General features: G+C 41.3%; 1 protein-coding gene across 3 annotated transcripts in view; it reads left to right on the forward strand.

Annotated features, from left to right (window-relative positions):
- Nucleotides 1–19,069, forward strand: part of DPP4 (dipeptidyl peptidase 4) — an 85,759-nt gene that overhangs the window by 15,873 nt on the left and 50,817 nt on the right. For 2 of the 3 annotated variants that reach the window (XR_004053270.1, XM_010361854.2), the window contains exons 3-5: nucleotides 14,161–14,259; nucleotides 14,665–14,756; nucleotides 16,043–16,123. Coding sequence is in view for 2 of the 3 variants with exons in the window: in XM_010361854.2 (XP_010360156.1) it covers nucleotides 14,161–14,259; nucleotides 14,665–14,756; nucleotides 16,043–16,123 (272 nt within the window). In the remaining variant the exon portion in view is untranslated. The remainder of the gene's footprint in view (nucleotides 1–14,160; nucleotides 14,260–14,664; nucleotides 14,757–16,042; nucleotides 16,124–19,069) is intronic. The other variant, XM_030916932.1, reaches the window with a different exon arrangement.

The following is a 19,069-nucleotide window of genomic DNA, read 5'->3' on the forward strand; positions in this document are numbered from 1 at the left end:
TTTGTTTGTTTGTTTTAACAGCTCCTGAATGTTTTGCCTGGCAAATACTAGGAATGGGGCAATTCCTGTGGCAGTTTTGTTTTCCAGTGATTGTTTTTTCTTATATCGGGGATGACAAATGCTTGTCACAAAGAATAGCCTCGTTGATTACACTTATAAATCTTCAGGAGACTTCTTCAATGAGTCAGTGTTAGAGCTTTCAGTTTCCATAAACACAGATTTCCTTTACTCAGTTTTCTTTCAAACATGAGCTGATCTTTCTTAGTTTGCACTCTAATAACCTCCACGGAAGTCCCACTACAACTGCTTTTATGTATATGTCAAGAGAAACTAGCCCTCTGCTAAAATAGTTGCATGTTTCATGGACCTGTGGGTCATTTAGTCATATACTTAAGAACTTTGCACCTTTTAAGTGTTTATCATTACCTCGGATTACACAGCCTAATGCCAGTCAACTTCATGGGGCATAAAAGCCCTGTACATATTAGTTTGGGCCATTATTGTATCAGTCTTGTTTATTCCCAGAAAAAAGTTCTATCAAGCAAAGAGGGAGTGACTATAATCAGAAAAAAAAAAAAAAAAAAAAATTTCATTTCACGAAGGGATAAAGCAGTCCTGCCACCTTGCTTAGTGCTGGCTGCCTGTGTGTGTAGCGCTTCCTGACCCTGCTGTGATAGCAGAGGGAACCAGGCAATGTAACTGGGCTCAGTTCGGTCTTAGCCTTGCATTTCTTTACCAACATGTTCATATTTGGGTTAAGATGAAAATAGATATCTGATACTTGAATACTGAGACATAAATATTCTCCCCACTTTCACTTTTCTGCTACATATATTGGAGTCGTATGCTGATATTGTTTCAGGGTAACTGGAGTTTCAATCTCAACATCTGTCTTTCAAATCCAGTCCTGTGAGAAGTTTTTGTTTTTGTTTTAATGTCACTCACAATTTTGGGGAATGTCTAGATGAGGTTGTCAAACTATAGTCAGGACTGGCCACCTGATGTTGTAAAAGTAAAGTTTTATGGGAACACAGCTGTGCCCACTCACTCACAGACTGGCTGTGGCTGCTTGCAAGTTACAATGGCAGACTTGAGTAACTATAACAGAGACTAAAGACTGTAAGGCCCACAAAGCCCACACTATTGACCAACCAGCCATTTAAGAAAATGTGTGCCAACTCCAGGTCTAGATGTTGTATTCTTACCACTTAAAAATACTTTCTTTATAATGTCTAACTTAAATAATGAGATTCAGAAAAACGATTAAGTGTAGAGTTTATTCAAGTGCAAAGCTTGAGTATGACCTCTCGGAAAACATACTCCAGACAAATGGGGTTAGCATTACAAAGTGAGGAGTTGAAAGTTTCACTCATATAGGCAGTCAGCAGGGTTGCAACATTTTCCATACAAGGTCAGTATGTGTATTATAGTGATATTATTGGTTACAGATTGGTATATTCCAACTAAAATTGCTTTAACTTTCCATGAGCAGGGGTGATGATCTGAGGGGTTCCTATCTCTGGCACCACAAGGTCTTGTCTAGTCATTTACGGGAAAAAGCAGAAGTTACAGCTACATGATATGTGACTCAGGCCACATACCTCTCAAGGCTCAAAATAACCTAAAGTTCCAACAGCTTTAAGTTCTATTTAATTTCATCATAATAGGTAAGATGAGTAAGTTCTTATATCAGTTAGGGAAATCACACTAGAGGCCAGGCATGGTGGCTCAGGCCTGTAATCCCAGCACTTTGGGAGGCTGAGGCAGGCAGATCATCTGAGGCCAGGAGTTCAAGAGCAGCCTGCCCAACATGGTGAAACTCCATCCCTACTAAAAATACAAAAATTAGCCAGATGTGGTGGCACATGCCTGAAGTTGCAGCTACTTGGGAGACTGAAACGGGAAAATCACTTGAACCAGGAAAGCAGCAGTTGCAGTGAGCCGAGATTGCACCACTGCACTCCAGCCTGGGTGACGGAGTGAGACTCTGTCTCAAAAAAAAAAAAAAAAGAAAAAAAAAAAAAGAAATCCCACTAGATATTTCAGCAGAGAGATTTAATATGAAAATTCATTACACAGATAAAAGAGCAAAAGAGGAACTCTGAGGTAACTGAGAAAGAGTAACTGCAGGAAGGAGTCACCTCTAGGGCTTGGGAACAAAGAGGAAGAAGAGGAACACAGAAGATCTCAGATCAAAGCTCTAAAGTTTATAATCCCCCCAGCTGCTACCGGTACCTCTGAGAGGCATGATGAAGCAGATTCTGGATATTACAAAGGAAGCTAAAGGCTAGAGCAGGTGCTACTGCTAGGTGCATGCTGTCAGCAAGAAAGAGGAAAGGAGGAGTCCCTCCTCTTCTCTAATTGTCATCTAATTTTTTCTCTATTTTCCCCTATTAACAGAATCTAGCAAGAATCCTGCAGATGAGGCTTCTTGAAAATACAGCTTTAAAACCCTTCCCCAGAATCACTGAGCAAGGAAGGATATGTATATTTGGAGGTGAAAGCCAGTAGGTGACTGGCTCAGGCTTACAGAAGTGTGCTGACCTAACAGTAGCTAATGGTGGTCTAGAACCTGAGTTGTAATAGCCTGACTGTTTCTTCCTGCCTGCTGCACAGATAAAACCAATTCTCTGTGACAGTGATATTGCAATAGAGAATTTCATAATCACAGGACCAACCAAGTGAAAGGACAGGAGACAGTTCTCAAGTTGCCTCCCTCAAAGCTTGGAGGCTAGGGTTTTTAAGGATGATTTTGTAGGCAGGAGGCTAGGGAATGGGTGCTGTTGATTGTTTGGGGATGAAATCATAGGAGTTTCCAAAATGGTCTTTGTGCACTAAGTCATTTTCTGGGTGAGGGTCACAAGACTGCTTGATTTAGTTCCTTGGTATGAGTCACAGGTCCAGGTGGAGTCAGCAGGTCCACCTGAATGCAAAAGTCTGAAAAATATCTCAAAGACCAATCTTAGGTCTTGACAACTTGACAATAGTGATGTTATCTATAAGAGCAGTTGGGAAAGTTACAAATCTTCTGACCTCTGGAATAACGGCTGGTTATCATTTAATTACTAGCCTGAATTCTTGGCAGAATTCAGGCCCTTCCTGTAATCCTCAGTTGTGGCTTCTTCTTAGTCTTAGAAAGGCAATCTCAGTCCTCAGAGTGGGCCAGTTTGGGGAGGGACTATTATCATCCTTGCTTCAAAGTTAAACTATAAACTAAATTTCTTCCATAGTTTGCTTGGCCTACACCCAGTAATGAGCAAAGGTAGTTAGCTTGTGAGGTTAGAAGCAAGATGGAGTCAATTAGTTTAGATTTCTCTCACTGTCATAAGTTTTGCAAAGGCTGTTTCAGAAGCTCCTGTGCTCAATGTGTCTAGTTCTGTCTGGCTAAGCTCACTCCTCTTCCTACACTACAGCCACTTGGAGTTCACATATTGTGTTTGGAGCTGTTGGTTCTTATTTTCAGATTGTCTGACTTTTATGTTTTCATTCAACAACTATTGAGTGCTTACTGTGCACCAGGCACTGTTCTAGGCTGCAGTAATATAATAGTAAACTGAATGAAACAAAATAAAATCAGTGCCCTCATGGAGCTTACCTCCAATTAAGGGAGGCAGAGAGTGAACAATATAAAAAAGTAAAATGTATAATAAGTTAGATGGTATCATTGCTAAGGAAAAAAAGACTAATGCTGGAAAGAGTAGTAGAGAATACCATGGGGGAGAAGGCTGCAGTGCTAGTCCAGGGAAGGAGTGCAGCATTTGAATAAACACCTGAAGGAGGTGAGGAAGCAAGCCCTGGCCGTATCTGGGGGAAGAACATTACAGGAAGAGCATATAGCAAGTGCAAAGTCCCTGAGGCAGGCATGAGCCTGGTGTGTCTGGCCACTGGGTGGCCAGTGTGAATGAAGTGGAAAGGCAAAAGAGGAGGAGGAGGAGATGGAGGAGGAGGAGGTGAAGGAGGAGGAGGTGGAGGAGGAGGGGTGCTAAAACCCATTAAAATGTATTTTTTTTTTTTTCAAAGTGTTGCTATTCGGGGAAATGTGCATTGTACTATTTCAGGTGAACACATTGGAACGTGATTATGTCCCTAACCAAAGTTTGGTCACCTGACAGTCCCAACATTCTACAGCCTCCAGCTAGATGGAATGCATTTATCATATGCCCCGGATGTACCACGGTGTTCTTTTTTTTTTTTTTTTTTTTGAGACAGAGTTTCACTTTGTTGCCCAGGCTGGAGTGCAGTGGCATAGTCTCGGCTCACTGCAACCTCTCGTGCTTCAGTCTCCTGCGTAGCTGGGATTACAGGTGCCCACCACCACGCCTGGATAACTTTTATTTTTGTATTTTAGTAGAGACGGGGTTTCACCATTTTGCCCAGCCTGGTCTCGAACTCCTGAGCTCAGGCAATCCACCCATCTCAGCCTCCCAAAGTGCTAGGATTACAGGCATGAGCCACTGCATCCAGCCGCACCACAGTGTCCTTTTGTTGAGAAGGTAAATCTGCTATTGTGATTGTATTCTAACGTCTCTTATGTATAGTAATCAGAGAAATATCAGTCTTCAGACATCCTCTAATTCCATTAAGTCCAATGTTTTCCCTTCATACTCAAAACTGCTGACTTCCAATATGGATGCTACGGATGGTGTTAGGCATGTATTAATAGAAGGAAGAAAGTGATATGCATTGGCCCTTAGGAAATAATTAGATTGCACTTATCCTAAATATTTTTCTCAATGTAATTATCTCATGCTTTTTTATTAGGATCAGTTTTCATTATGAACACAGTGAAACTTAACTGGCTCTTATTTTACTGCAGTTAAATTCTTAATCTCACTCTTAGGTGCTCCAGAAGAAAGACTCTTTTATATTCTTTTTTGTATTCTGGTTGCCTAGCATATGCTTGGAACAAAACAACAATGCATAGTGTAACATACCTACAGGTGCTTCCTAAGTTCTAAGTCCTGAGCTAAGCATATAACATACGTTACCTCATTTAATCATTAAAAATCTCCATGGGCTATTAGTCTCGTGTTATGGATTTTTAAAATGAAACTTTAAAAGATGTCTTAGTTTGTGCTGCTGTAACAAAATACCACAGACTAGGTAATTTATAAGCAACAGAAATTTATTTTCTCACAGTTCTGGAGATGGGAGGTTTAATATCAAGGCATTGGCATTTGGTGTCTGGTGAGGGCCTTCGTGCTGCATTCTCACACGGCAGAAAAGTAGAAAGGCAAAAAGGCTTAGGCTAGTTCCCTCCAGCCCTTTTATAAGGCACCTAACCATTCATGAGTGAGGAGCCCTCATGACTTAATCACTTCAAATGGTCCCACCTCTTAATATCACAACAGGGATTTAGTTTCAAGACTTGAATTTTGGTGTACACTCGACCATAGGATTCGCCCTTGAATCCCAAACTTCATGTCCTTTTCATATGCAAAATGCATTCATTCCATCCTAACAGCCTCCCAACTCTTAACTTTCTGTAGCATCGACTCAGAAGGCTAGAGGCCAGAGTCTCATCTAAATTAGTTTTCACCTAAATTAGGTGAAACCCAAGGTAAGCTTCACCCTGAGGCAAATTGCTCTCCAGCTGTGAATCTGTGAAATCAAACAAGTTGTGTGCTTCCAAAATACAACAGTGGGGTAGGCATAGGATAGATATTTCCATTCCAAATGGGAGAAATAGCAAGAAACGGTTAACAAGTTCCAAATAAATCTAAAGCCCAACAGGGTAAACAACATTACATCTTGAGGTTTAAAAATAATCTTTGACTCCATGTCCCATGTTTCAGACATGCTAGGGTGGTGATTGGGTTCCCAAGACCTCAGAGGACCACCCACGGCCCCAATATGGCTTTGCTGGGCACGGCCCATGGTGTAGCTCTCATGGATTGAAGTCTTGTGCCTGTGGCTCTCCCAGGCTGACATTGCATGCTGGTGACTACAGTTCTGGGGCCTCAAGGGTGGCCCTGCCCAGCAGCTCCATTAAGCACTGCCCTAGTTGGGACTCTGCAGTAGCTCCTGTGGCAGTTCTCTGCGTGGGCCACTAGCATTTCAGAGGAATCTTTTGAAATTTAGGAGGAGGTAGCCATGCCCCCATGCTTGTGCACTCTATGCTCCTGCAGAATTAGCACCACATGGGTGCTGCCAAGGTTTATAGCCTGTACATGCTAGAGCGGCAGCTCAGCCTGCTTGAGTCACATATGTGGCAGCTGAAGAGTGCTGCACCAGAATGCTGAGAGCAGAGACAAGGAGGTGCAGGGGAGTCAATGATGGGGTCCCATGGGTGCCCAAGGCTACTTTTCTTGACATAGTTCTTTCCCCTAGGCCAAGCTTGTCCAACCTGTGGCCTACGGGTGGCATGTGGCCGGACAGCTTTGAATGCAGCCCAACACAAATTTGTAAACTTTCTTAAAACATTCTGAGTTATTTTTGTGATTTTCTTTTTTTTTTAAGTTATTCAGATATCGTTAGTGTTAGTGTATTTTATGTGTGGCCCAAGACAATTCTTCTTCCCTTGTGGCCCAGGGAAACCAAAACATTGGACACCCCTGCCCTAGGCCGTGGCAGTCTGGGCCTGTGATGGGAGGGGCAGTAGCAATAATCTCCAAACTGCCTTCAGGGTCATTGTTCCATTGTCCTGATGAATAGCATCTGGCTTCCTATTTTCCATACTAATCTCCTTATTAAACTTAAACATTGCTTGGCCACACCCTTGGTATTCTCTCTGAACTTGCGTTTTTGTCTTTACAACCTGAGCAGGATCAGGTCAGGCTGAGACTTTTCCAAATCTTCCCTTATGATTATGAATTGTCTTTAATTTGTTTCTCTCTTCTCACGTTTTCCTATAGGATGTCAGGAGAAACCATTCAGCACCCTGAACGTGTTTTTTTCCTCTGCCAGACATCCTTGTTTATCCTCTAATTCTGCCTTCCAGAAGGGCACAGACACAATGCAGCCAAGTGCCACTTTCTGGTATGAATGACCATTTCTCCAGTTCCAATGAGATCTTTATTTCTGTCTGAGATCTCATCAAAAGGGTCCTTTACTGCCATATTTCTACCAGCATTCTGATCACAATCACTTAGATAATTTCTAAGAAGACCGAGGCTCTATCCACAGCTCTCCTCTTCTGAGCCCTCGCCAGAATTGTGTTTAACACTCTGTAGATGTAATCTAGGCTTTTTCTAGCCTGCTCTTCAAAACGATTCCAGCCTCACCCATTACCCAGTTCCAAGCCACTTCCACATTTTTAGGTATCTGTAACAGCAACACTCCATTTCTCTGGTACCAATTTCTTTCTAGGTCCATTTGTCTTATTATAACAAAATACCTAAGAATGGGTAACCTTTAAAGAACAGAAATGTATTTCTCACAGTTCTGGAGGCTGAGAAGTCCGAGATTAAAGTGCAGGCAGGTCAGTGTCTGGTGAGGTCCCACCCCATCGACAGCATTGTCTCTCAAGGCAGCATCCCCACATGGTGAAAGGTAGAGGGCCACAAAGGCAGCAGCGAGTTCCTTCCAGAGGCCCCGCCTCCAACTTTTTTTTTTTTTTTTTTTTTTTTTTTTGAGACGGAGTTTCACTCTTATTGTCCAGGCTGGAGTGCAATGGCGCTATCTCGGCTCACCAATACTCCGCCTCCCGGGTTCAAGCAATCTTCCTGCCTCAGCCTTGAGTAGCTGGGATTACAGATATGTGCCACCACACCCTGCTAATTTTGTATTGTTAGTAGAGACAGGGTTTCTCCATGTTGGTCAGTCTGGTCTCGAACTTCTAACCTCAGGTTATCTGCCCACCTCGGCCTCCCAAGTGCTAGGATGACGGGCGTGAACTGCAGCACCTGGCCTCCCTTCAGCCCTTTTATGAAGCACTAATCACTTCCCAAAGAGGCCCCACCTCTCAACACTACCACAATGGAGATTAAGTTTCAACGTGAGTTTTGGAAGGGACACCATCTTTCAAATCATAGCAAAGATTCAGTAATTTTCCCAAGGCCCCAAGGCAAGAAATGGACCTGGTTTCAAATCCAGGCTCTCTGATTCAAAGCAACTAGCTGCTGAACCCCTTGACTGGTGTTTGTTGAATCTATGGAGATGGGTGGCAGCCTGCATGTGCTGCTGGAGGATATAGCCACAGGACGAGGGGACATTCAGTCAGTTTCTTTTACCTCCTTGATTTTTCTTCCACCACCCCTGTGTCAAGGCCGTTAATTTGCTAGAGCAAATTTTGAAGTAACACTGGTTTTATTTCTTTATACCCATCATAGATACAAGCATCAATATGGAATGTTAGCTGATTACCGTATGGAACACAGGAACTTTATTATTTTTTTATTTTTATTTTTATTTTTATTTTTGAGATGGAGTCTTGCTCTGCCGCCCAGGCTGGAGTGCTGTGGCCAGATCTCAGCTCACTGCAAGCTCCACCTCCCGGGTTCACGCCATTCTCCTGCCTCAGCCTCCCGAGTAGCTGGGACTACAGGCGCCCGCCACCTGGCCCGGCTAATTTTTTTGTATTTTTTAGTAGAGACGGGGTTTCACCGTGTTAGCCAGGATGGTCTCAATCTCCTGACCTCGTGATCCGCCCGTCTCGGCCTCCCAAAGTGCTGGGATTACAGGCTTGAGCCACCGCGCCCGGCCGGAACACAGGAACTTTATAACCAGATATCTCTTTTGCCTGTTTTTAACAACTTTACACAGTTATGCGCCGTAACAAGCACATTTCTTTTTAGATGTATTTCATTAGCCATTTATTTACCAAAACAGTTTATTTTTGTGGAGTGGAAACATTATATGTCAATTTAATATAGACAAAAATGTTTAGTATGAATGGATGACAATATTCAAAATATCTTGCAATTGATCAAAGCAAGGATATCCCATGGAACTATACTACTATCTTATTTGGATTTTATCATTCTGGAATTATTGTTTTTCAGAAATAATTTTGACACTACAGCAAGGATTCATTAAGATACCTTAACACTTTGATAAGAATTTATTATTAGATTGAGCCATTTTAAATGCCGCTATTCTACCTTTTTTAACTAACAAAAATGGTATTTTCATATGGTTCAAGCTAATAGTTGCTTTAGCTGAAGAAGAAAAGTATAAACTTATAAATCTATATTTTTATTTTTAAATTAAAGATTTGAAACTCGAGTTTCTGTATAAACTGATGGGTAACATATGATTAAGTGCTTTACTTGGCTGCACAATGCTTTGAACTGATAAGTCAAATGAACATGTCCCAGGCCGAACTAAGAAAACCATGCAAGCAGCCAAAGACCTTCATCTGCTGCTGCAGCAGTGCCCTGTCAGTGAGCAAGTAGACAAGGAAGACGAATCATGAGCATGTCTTATAAGAGTTTGACAAAATAGGTTGTAACTTGGCAGCAAACTATGAACTTGCTAAAGGTCAAAACCTGGAGTTGGCACTCTTGTCTCACAGAACTCGCGTATCTTGATGTTTCAAAACTGTCTTCCAATGTGCCCTGCTTATCAAACGGCAAGGCAAAAAACAAGGAACATTTGTGTTGCTCTGCTTGCTCCAATTTAGCCGCACTGCTCTTGGACTGGCAGCTAATATGTGGAAACTGGATTGCAGGGTTATTCTAAAGCAGCGGAGTGAGCCTGACACAGACCAGTGTAAGCCTGGGGCTTGCAGGAATGTCCTAAACTCTAGTTAAGTGTGCCATCAGAGTTGATATCTGGGAAATGAGCCTATGGATCCAATTCACAGGGAGCCATCATGAGCAGAAGGGAACCTGAATGTGGTAGAGATGATGGGCTTTCAAACTGTGGACTGCGCTAGGTGCAGCGGCTCATGCCTGTAATCCCAGCATTTTGGGAGGCCAAGGTGGGAGGATTGCTTGAGCCCAGGAGTTGGAGACCAGCCTGGGCAACATGGCAACAACCTGTCTCTACTAATAATACAAAAATTAGCCTGGTGTGTGCCTGTAGTCCCAGCTATTCAGGAGGCTGAGGTGGGAGACTCACTTGGGCCTGGCAGGTTGAGGCTGTAGTGAGCCGTGATTGTGCCACTGCACTCCACCTTGTACAACATGAGCGAGATCCTGTCAAAAAAAAAAAAAAAAAAAAAAAGCTATAGACTTGTGAGAGAATGAACCCAGCAAGGTCTGAGGAGGGCAGGCGAGTTAAGTGCACAGGGAGGAGCACATCATGAACTCAAGATGAAGCACCCCGGGCAGCAAGTGCTGTCAAAGGAATTTTGCCTCAATTATTTCAACATTCCCAATGTAACTGTGTTGCCTGAAAAACCTGGGTAAATACCTTTAAGTGAGATGCATTTAAATGAGATAATACTATATGTGATCTTTTATAGGTATTAAGTTAATTCCTTTCTTACAAAATCAAGAGTTATTGATAGATGTTCCATGTTGATATATCTATTTTTTTATATATACATATATGTGTGTGTGCAGATCTGTCTAGATATCTACATCAGCAGACTATCAGGATTGTGGATGTCGATAATCATCTGTATTTCAAATTACACTCATTTAGGGGTGTGTTTATGTACATTTTAAACTAATGCCTCTTGATAACAGAGTATAACTCCTTGGCCGGGCACGTTGGCTCAAGCCTGTAATCCCAGCACTTTGGGAGGCCGAGGCGTGTGGATCACGAGGTCAGGAGATCAAGACCATCCTGGCTAACATGGTGAAAACCCGTCTCTATTAAAATACATAAAAAACTAGCTGGGCGAGGTGGCGGGTGCCTGTAGTCCCAGCTACTCGGAGGCTGAGGCGGGAGAATGGCGTGAACCCGGGAGGCGGAGCTTGCAGTGAGCCGAGATCGCACCACTGCACTTTAGCCTGGGCGACACAGCAAGACTCCGTCTCAAAAAAAAAAAAACAAAACAAAAAAAAAAAACACCACATCTTTGGCCGGGCGTGGTGGCTCAAGCCTGTAATCCCAGCACTTTGGGAGGCCAAGACCGGCGGATCACGAGGTCAGGAGATCGAGACCATCCTGGCTAACACGGTGAAACCCCGTCTCTACTAAAAAAAAAAAAAAAAAAAGCAAAAAAAAAAAAATACAAAAACAAACAAACAAACAAAAAAAAACAGAGTATAACTCTTTAATAGTATTTTTCGAATAGTATTCACTTTTTAACTATTTGATGCGTGCAAGAGTGGTCGGATGAATACAAGCAATTGAGAGTATTTTGTGAACAAATCCAGTTCCTGTTCCCAATATGGGTTGAAAATATTTTCTGTAACATAAGGCTTTACTTCTTGTTTGAAGGTTGGCAAATTCAAGGACAGATTTTACCCGCTTGCTATATTTCTACTAGCAAACACGAATCTTCTACTAACTTTTAGGGATGAAATGCAGGAATAAATTGACCAAAAAAAAAAAAAAATAGTTTGCTTTTTTAAAGCTCTCTTTAACTTATTAAACTAACAAGGTTTAAATAAAATCAATAAAGTAATAAAGTGAAATGTAGCATTTTTATGTCTTGAAACAAGGTTGTTTTAGGCAGATACAAGGTTATTATCAGAAAAGATCTGAAGAAATAAAGTTTTTTTTTAATCTTCAGCTTGAACCTGTGTTTTCTTTATTATCGTTACTTACAATGTTGAAAACAGAAAGCGTTGTCATTTTTAACCGAGGGAATGGCCCACCTCAGAAGTCTTCTTATCTTTTTTCTTTTTTTCTTTCAACTATTATTTTAAGTTCCAAGGTACATGTGCAGGATGTACAGGTTTGTTATGTAGGTAAACATGTGCCATGGTGGTTTGCAACACAGATCAACCCATCGCCTTGGTATTAAGCCCAGAGTCCATTAGCTATTCTTCCTGATGCTCTCCCTCTCCCTACCCCCACCCCCACCCCCACCCCCAACAGGCCCCAGTGTTGGTTGTTCCTCACCATGTGTCCATGTATTCTCATTGTTCACCTCCTACTTACAAGTGAGAACACGTGGTGTTTGGTTTTCTGTTCCTGTGTTACTTTGCTGAGAATAATGACTTACAGCTTCATTCACGTCCCTGCAAAGGACACGATCTTGTTCCTTTTTATGGCTGCATAGTATTCCATGGTGTATGTGTACCAGATTTGAAGAAATAAAATTTTAAGAAATTGTTTGAAAGAGCATTCTCTGTAAGAAAATTACAAGGGAGGCATTTCCTGCAAGAAAATTAACAAGAGACAGGGCTGCTGGCTTCCTAGTCCCACAAATTGTAAGAACTGCAGTTACAGGAATTTTATAATGGTGGCTGATTATGTGAGTGTATGTTTGTGTATATGTGGAAAAAGTAGAGGATTTGAGAAAAAATACTTTAAGCTCTTTCATTGGTGGACAGACTCTGGGATTGGAGAACAGGAATCACGTTGGCTTGATTATGCTTCTAGGATGATATCCTACATCAACCAATAAAACCTCTTTGAGTGTGTGCCTACTGTGGAATTGAATTGTGTTAGCTGCTAAAGGTTGCTGTAAAAATTAAAATGAACAAGAAACAAAGCATTGTCTTCAAAGACTACATGGCCTAACTGAGGACACCACATGGGTAGGCAAAGGAAAAGAGTTGTCAACTATTTTGTCATTAAATGACAAGAGCCAAATTAGTAGTGTTGGGGCAAAAGTCAGAGGGGGCAGAACTAAAGTCTTCATGAAAGAGATGGGAATTGGAGGGTAGTGATTCTGACAACCAGAAAAGCAGGGAAGACACTGCAGAGAAGTGGTTTAGAAAAAGGAGCAGAGGTGGAAAAGCCCAAGAAAGTCTTCTAGGTTCAGTGTGTAGGTCATAAGAGTGAATGAGATGGTCCCTGCAAGGAGAGAGTGACATAAGACACTCTTGTGTCAATTGTGGAGGGCTGTGAGTGTCAGGCTAAGGAGTGTTAATCTTCTTCCTGTAGGCAATGGGGAAACATTGAAAACTTTTGGAGAAGGGATCACCAGAATGAAAGTAGTGGTTTAGAAAAATTATTCTAGTGGTGGTGCAGAGAAGGGATAGAATTGGGAGAATCTAATGGCAGGGATACCTGAAAAAAAAAATTTGCAGGAATAATCAAGAAGGTCAATTAGATGGGCATGGTGGAAAAACAGACAGGTATCAAAAATGATTTTCAGACTTTGAATTTGGGTCACCAGTAGTAGAATACAGAACAAATTCTGTTAAGTTCAAAGAAAAGTAATGATATTGATGAAGATCCCCGAATTGGGTGATCAGCATGTCCTAAGGGTCTCTGAGAAGCAGGAGGGCCTGAAACTGGGCCCCAAAGCGTCCGAAAAGGATGATCTAGCTCCAGGCCATCCACCACAGTAGTCATTGAACATGTGGTCACATGTAACTATTAACTTAAAATGTACCTAGTCAGATTGAGATATGCTGTAAGTATAAACTACATATCTGATTTGAGAGTTAGAATGAAAAAAAAAGAACAAGAAAGTTCTCATAACATTTAAATATTCGTTACATGGCAAAACGATATTTTGGATGTATTGCGCTAAATAAAATATGCTACTAAAATTAATTTTGCCTTAAGATTGTGTTTCTAGGCCGGGCGCGGTGGCTCAAGCCTGTAATCCCAGCATTTTGGGAGGCCGAGACGGGCGGATCACGAGGTCAGGAGATCGAGACCATCCTGGCTAACACAGTGAAACCCCGTCTCTACTAAAAATACAAAAAAACTAGCCGGGCGAGGTGGCGGGCGCCTGTAGTCCCAGCTACTCGGGAGGCTGAGGCGGGAGAATGGCGCAAACCCGGGAGGCGGAGTTTGCAGTGAGCTGAGATCCAGCCACTGCACTCCAGTCCGGGCGACAGAGCGAGACTCCGCCTCAAAAAAAAAAAAAAAAAAAAAAAAAAAGATTGTGTTTCTTATATAGCTACTAGAAAATATACTTACATTGTATTTCTATAGGACATTGCTGATCTAGACCTTCACAGTAAAGTGCACTAGTGCAGCACAATACAGCACAGTGAAACAAACACACACACACACTTCATAGTTCAATGATTTTTACTCCATCCATTCAGTCTGAAGTCTTTTAAAATGTGTCTTGCATTTTGTGAGGGTATTTCTGAATTTGGTGAGCAGGGTTTATTGTAGCGATCCATTTGTTTATTTTATCCAAAACTTAGGTTATTCCATCTTACTGAACATTTGGCTCTTTTTCTCAACCAGCAGATGATGCTACAGCTGACAGTCGCAAAACTTACACTCTAACTGATTACTTAAAAAATACTTATAGACTGAAGTTATACTCCTTACGATGGATTTCAGGTAAGAATTTTTTGGGTAGGGCAGATTTTATGCTTATGTTCATTCTAGTTAGGTTGAGATGTAGGGTGCTTTTATGGCACTCAGAAGAGGTAATCCTTGTTTTTAAAAACTCTATGGAGAGTTTTTGTTTTTTGTTTTTTTTTTCTACTTGAAGTGCAAAGGGAGAAAGACTGAAAGAAACTCAAGTATTTCTTTGACATGTACAATAAAAAATTAAATGTGAATTGAAACCTTGACAATAATGATGAAAAAATGAATGAATGTTAGTATAATATCATTCATGTTTTCTCAGCTTAGAAATGCCTATTTGGTATTTGTGAACTTATATTGCATTCTATAATTTTCAGCTTATGAAGATGTTTAGTAACAACTTGAAATTTTGATCTGGTTGTTTTCTCTCTTTAGATCATGAATATCTCTACAAACAAGAAAATAATATCTTGGTATTCAATGCTGAATATGGAAACAGCTCGGTTTTCTTGGAGAACAGTACATTTGTATGTTTAATCACATAATTAATTCACGCATAGAATTCTGGGGATTTTTTTCATTACCTTTGAAATCACGAGTACTGTCATTTCTCAACCTGTTGGACTATTTCTGCAGCATATGGCAAAGTGGATCTTTCTCTCCTTCTTGAAATGCTCCCTGCCTTGACTACTTTTTAGTCTCCTTTGACGATTCCTCTTCCTCTGCCCATATTTTTAAATGTAAGTGTTCCTTGGGGCTCCGTCTTCATTTGCCTCCCTCTTCACTTTGCATGCTCTCCTTTGGTGAATTTCATGCAACCCCACAGCATTACTGCCCTCCTCTCTGGCTTGACTCTCATATACACTCACTTAACAATAACCTTCTCCCAGATCTAAACTTTAATTTCTAATAGACTGTTGGCTCCTACATGTGGATTTCAAACTCAAAATCCCAAGCTAAACTGGTTATCTTTTCTCAGCTGTCCTAGCACACTGAAAGCATCTTATTCTTTTTCGTGAGTTCCCAGTGTTGGTAAAAGTTACTTAATTCTCCTCCAAGCCACTTAAGCTAGAAACCTCGGAATCATCATTGACTCATGTCATCCCCCACAGTAGGTGACAACAGACCCTGTCAATTCTCCCTCTGCATGTCAGGTATGTCGCAGTTTCCATTTCCACTGGACAGTCCTTGCTCAAACCCTCGTTTAATCTTGTGGTAGTGAGTGCTCTAACTTGTGTCCCTATCTGCATTCTGCACTCCCCACATCCAGGCTGATACCAGCCCTCCGTCCTTCCCTCTCATTTCAGCCACTGTGTCACCAGAGTATCTTTGTAAAAGATAGATATGATTCTATCACTTGCAAAAACATAGGTCTAGTTCCACATCTTACATTTAGGTCCCAACTATTTTTCCAATTTGGTGTCCTCTCACCTTCCATTGACACCAGCGCCCCCACAAACTGTATTCCGGTTACACATGACCCTTAAGGAGTCTCTAAACATGACGTCCTTTCCCATGCGTGGCATTTTGCTCACGCTCTTCCGACTGTTGAGAAAGTTCCCTTTTCCTCATCCTAACTCTCGCAGGCATCTTTCCTCTTCAGATTAATCCTTCCCTTTCTGGCTTTCTAACACTGATCACCACCCACCTGGCATCATGGTCATTTGTGTGGGTGAATATGCCACCTCTGCTAGATTAGGAACTCCCAAGGCAAAAGCCACATGTCTAGAACAATACCCCCTATGAAGTAAGTGCACAGTGATGGCAATGAAATGGAATTGTTCAATTTTTCTTTGTTCTTCTTGTTTCACAGGATGAATTTGGACATTCTATAAATGATTATTCAATATCTCCTGATGGGCAGTTTATTCTCTTAGAATACAACTATGTGAAGGTAAAAGAAATGCTTTCTTACTGTAACATTTAAATAATCCAAGATTATTGGATTATTTGCTATGTTATAACCGATTTCAAGTGTATGGATACTTAAAATTAACATCTAAGTAACAGCCAAGATTATTGGATTATAGGCTATGTTATAACCGATTTCAAGTGTATGGATACTTAAAATTAATATCTAAGTAATGTAATGGGCACTAAAACTCATTCATTCAGAATCAGAGTCATTCTCATTCTTAAAGACAAATCCAATGTTTTAAAAGAAATTCATTTTTAGTGCTTTCAAATACTAAAAAGCACAGGTAATATTATATTGTACTTATATGTACTAATAATGTAAGTCAATAAAAATTTTTACTTATACACATATTTAAAAATAAGTTTACATGTCTGATTTGTATGCCTAATGGCAGAGCCCTTTATTTCCTTTGTCACAGCTTTATGTGTAGTAGGATCCTCCATAAATATATGTTTTTAAAAGAGTTAAAGTTGGGCATGGTGGCATGTACCTATAGTCCCAGTTACTTAGAAGAGGAGGCTGAAGCAGGAGGATTGCTTGAGCCCACGAGTTGGAAGCACTGCATTACAGTCTAGGAGACAGAGTGAGATCCCTTCTAAAAAAAAAAGAAAAAGAGTTAAACTTTCCATCCTCCAGAAAAGATTCCACAAGATGGCCCAGACCATCTCCCAACCTTCAGGCCCCACCATAAGCAAACTATTCTAAGGAGGACAGCCTCACCACAGATCATAAAGATTCCACCATGAGCACTCAGCTTCCCCCAGTCACCCAGCCCCACTCCACATCCTAACACGTTCAGGAAAAGTTACAGCTTAATCATACATCCTCTTCATGTTTAGGATGGATGCGGATCACCATAACTTTGACAGCTTTTTGGTTACTCATGGATTTGACAACAGTTGTTCAAGTATAGGAAGTTTTGAGACATATAGTGAAGATTAAAAATTTGTAAAGATATCCTATATTGCAAGCAAAATACAAAGCTGGGGATTCCCACCCTTGACCTTTCTTTTCTAGGATAAATTATATTGAGGACACACCAACACTCACACACCAACTCTGCTGTGCTCAGGCCAAGCAAACCATTCCCTACTGCACTGACCATCTCAGGATGGTGACTCTCAGTCATAACATTTACCCTGGATTTGCTGGGTCGGGCTCCCTTTCCTGGACATGAAGACTCTATGTTCAGTTAAACTTAACTGTAAGTGAATCAGAATCTTGTACCAACTTTAACACATCTGTTGCCAATTAATGGATTATTGTTTGTTTAATTAAGTGCTTCTTATTGCTATCTATAGAATACATTCACTTAATTTACTTGAGAAACTTTTAAAATTTCCCAGTGTCCAGGTTCAATCCCCAGATCAGTAAACAGAAGCTTCTGGGGTAATGCCAGAATCAGTACTGTTTTTTCTTTTTTTGAGACAAGGTCTCGTTCTGTCACTCAGGCTAGAGTGCAGTGGTATGATCATGGCCCACTGTAGCCTCAACATTTTGGGCTTGACTAATCCTCCTACCTCAGCCTTCTGAGTAACTGAGACTACAGTTGTGCACCACCATGCCCTGCTATGCCCTGCTAATTTTCAATTTATTTTTTTTTTTAGAGATAGGGTCTCACTATGTTCCCCAGGCTAGTCTCAAACTCCTGTCCTCAAACAATTCTCCCACCTCAGTTTCCCCAAGTGCTAGGATTACAGGCGTGAGCCACTGTGCCTGGTGAGCATCAGTATATTTTCAACTGTCATAGGTGATTGTAATGGCAACCAGGGTTGAGAACCACTGAATAACAGTTGTCCATGTTAAAGACTAACATATGAAGGTAAGGTAGAAAGAGAAAGATAATTCCAGCTCACCTTACTATATAGCCACGTTCAGCAAAAGCCATTTGATGTGCACTAATGCGTGTATTCCCCTGGTGGCCCTTAGTTGGCCAGCCAGGGGTGGAGATTTGTATTTGTTGTGTCACTGGAATTTACCCGTGTATTTAACTGGCTTTTGCTTTTTACACTCTGTCCCCTTTCCCCTGCCATCTGTACTTCAGACAGTATCCAAAGTACTACTTTTAAATTCTAAATTAGTTTATGCCACACCTATGCCACTTACAGTGGCTTCCCGTCACACTCAAAATAAAACACCAGCTCTTACCCTGGCATCCTGAGTCCTGTGTGATTGAACACAGTCTGCCTGACTGAACACATCTCCTACCTGCTTCTCCTGCACTCTGCATGCTTGGCCAGTGCTTCTCGCCTCACCTTCACCTTAGGAACAGTTGAGGAGCTTTTGAAAAAACATATCTGTGGCCTACCCTAAAGCAACTAAATCAGCATAGCTGTGGGCCTCCAGAGATTCCATGATGCTGAGTTGAGAACCTGTAAGTTCACAGCTCTTTCTTTTTCTCAAACATCACCCTCATTCCCATCTAAGGGCCAAAGCACTTGCTATTGCTTCCTCGTGGAAGCTTCTCCGTCATCTTATGCTTCTCTCTCTTTATTAACTCAGGTCCATATTTGTTGGGTCACTTTGTCAAACATTGCCCGCTGCCACGCTCTTCCACCCACACCCCACTAATCAGTCTCTGTCACGTTAACCCATTTTAGTTTCATCACAACATTTTGTGATATTTTGTCATTGATTTCTTTGCTTATTTGTTGCCTGCCTTATTTGGTGCCATTTTCCCTGTGATTTATTCACTGCCGCACCTCTGTGCCTAGGACAGGGCCACATAGCAGATGCTGAAGATCATTGATAAATGAATACATGTTTTATTGCAAAGTGCTAAATGATAAAGCTATTGAAAGTAGGGATCTATATCTTCAACTTTTTTTCCTTTCAAGAGGGTCCAATAGAATTTTCTGTACAGCATATATATTTTGACTAAGTGACTCTTATGAAATGTATCTAGAAAAAATAAAAGTCTAA

Source organism: Rhinopithecus roxellana, chromosome 14, assembly GCF_007565055.1.
Source record: "Rhinopithecus roxellana isolate Shanxi Qingling chromosome 14, ASM756505v1, whole genome shotgun sequence".
Lineage (NCBI taxonomy): Eukaryota > Metazoa > Chordata > Mammalia > Primates > Cercopithecidae > Rhinopithecus > Rhinopithecus roxellana.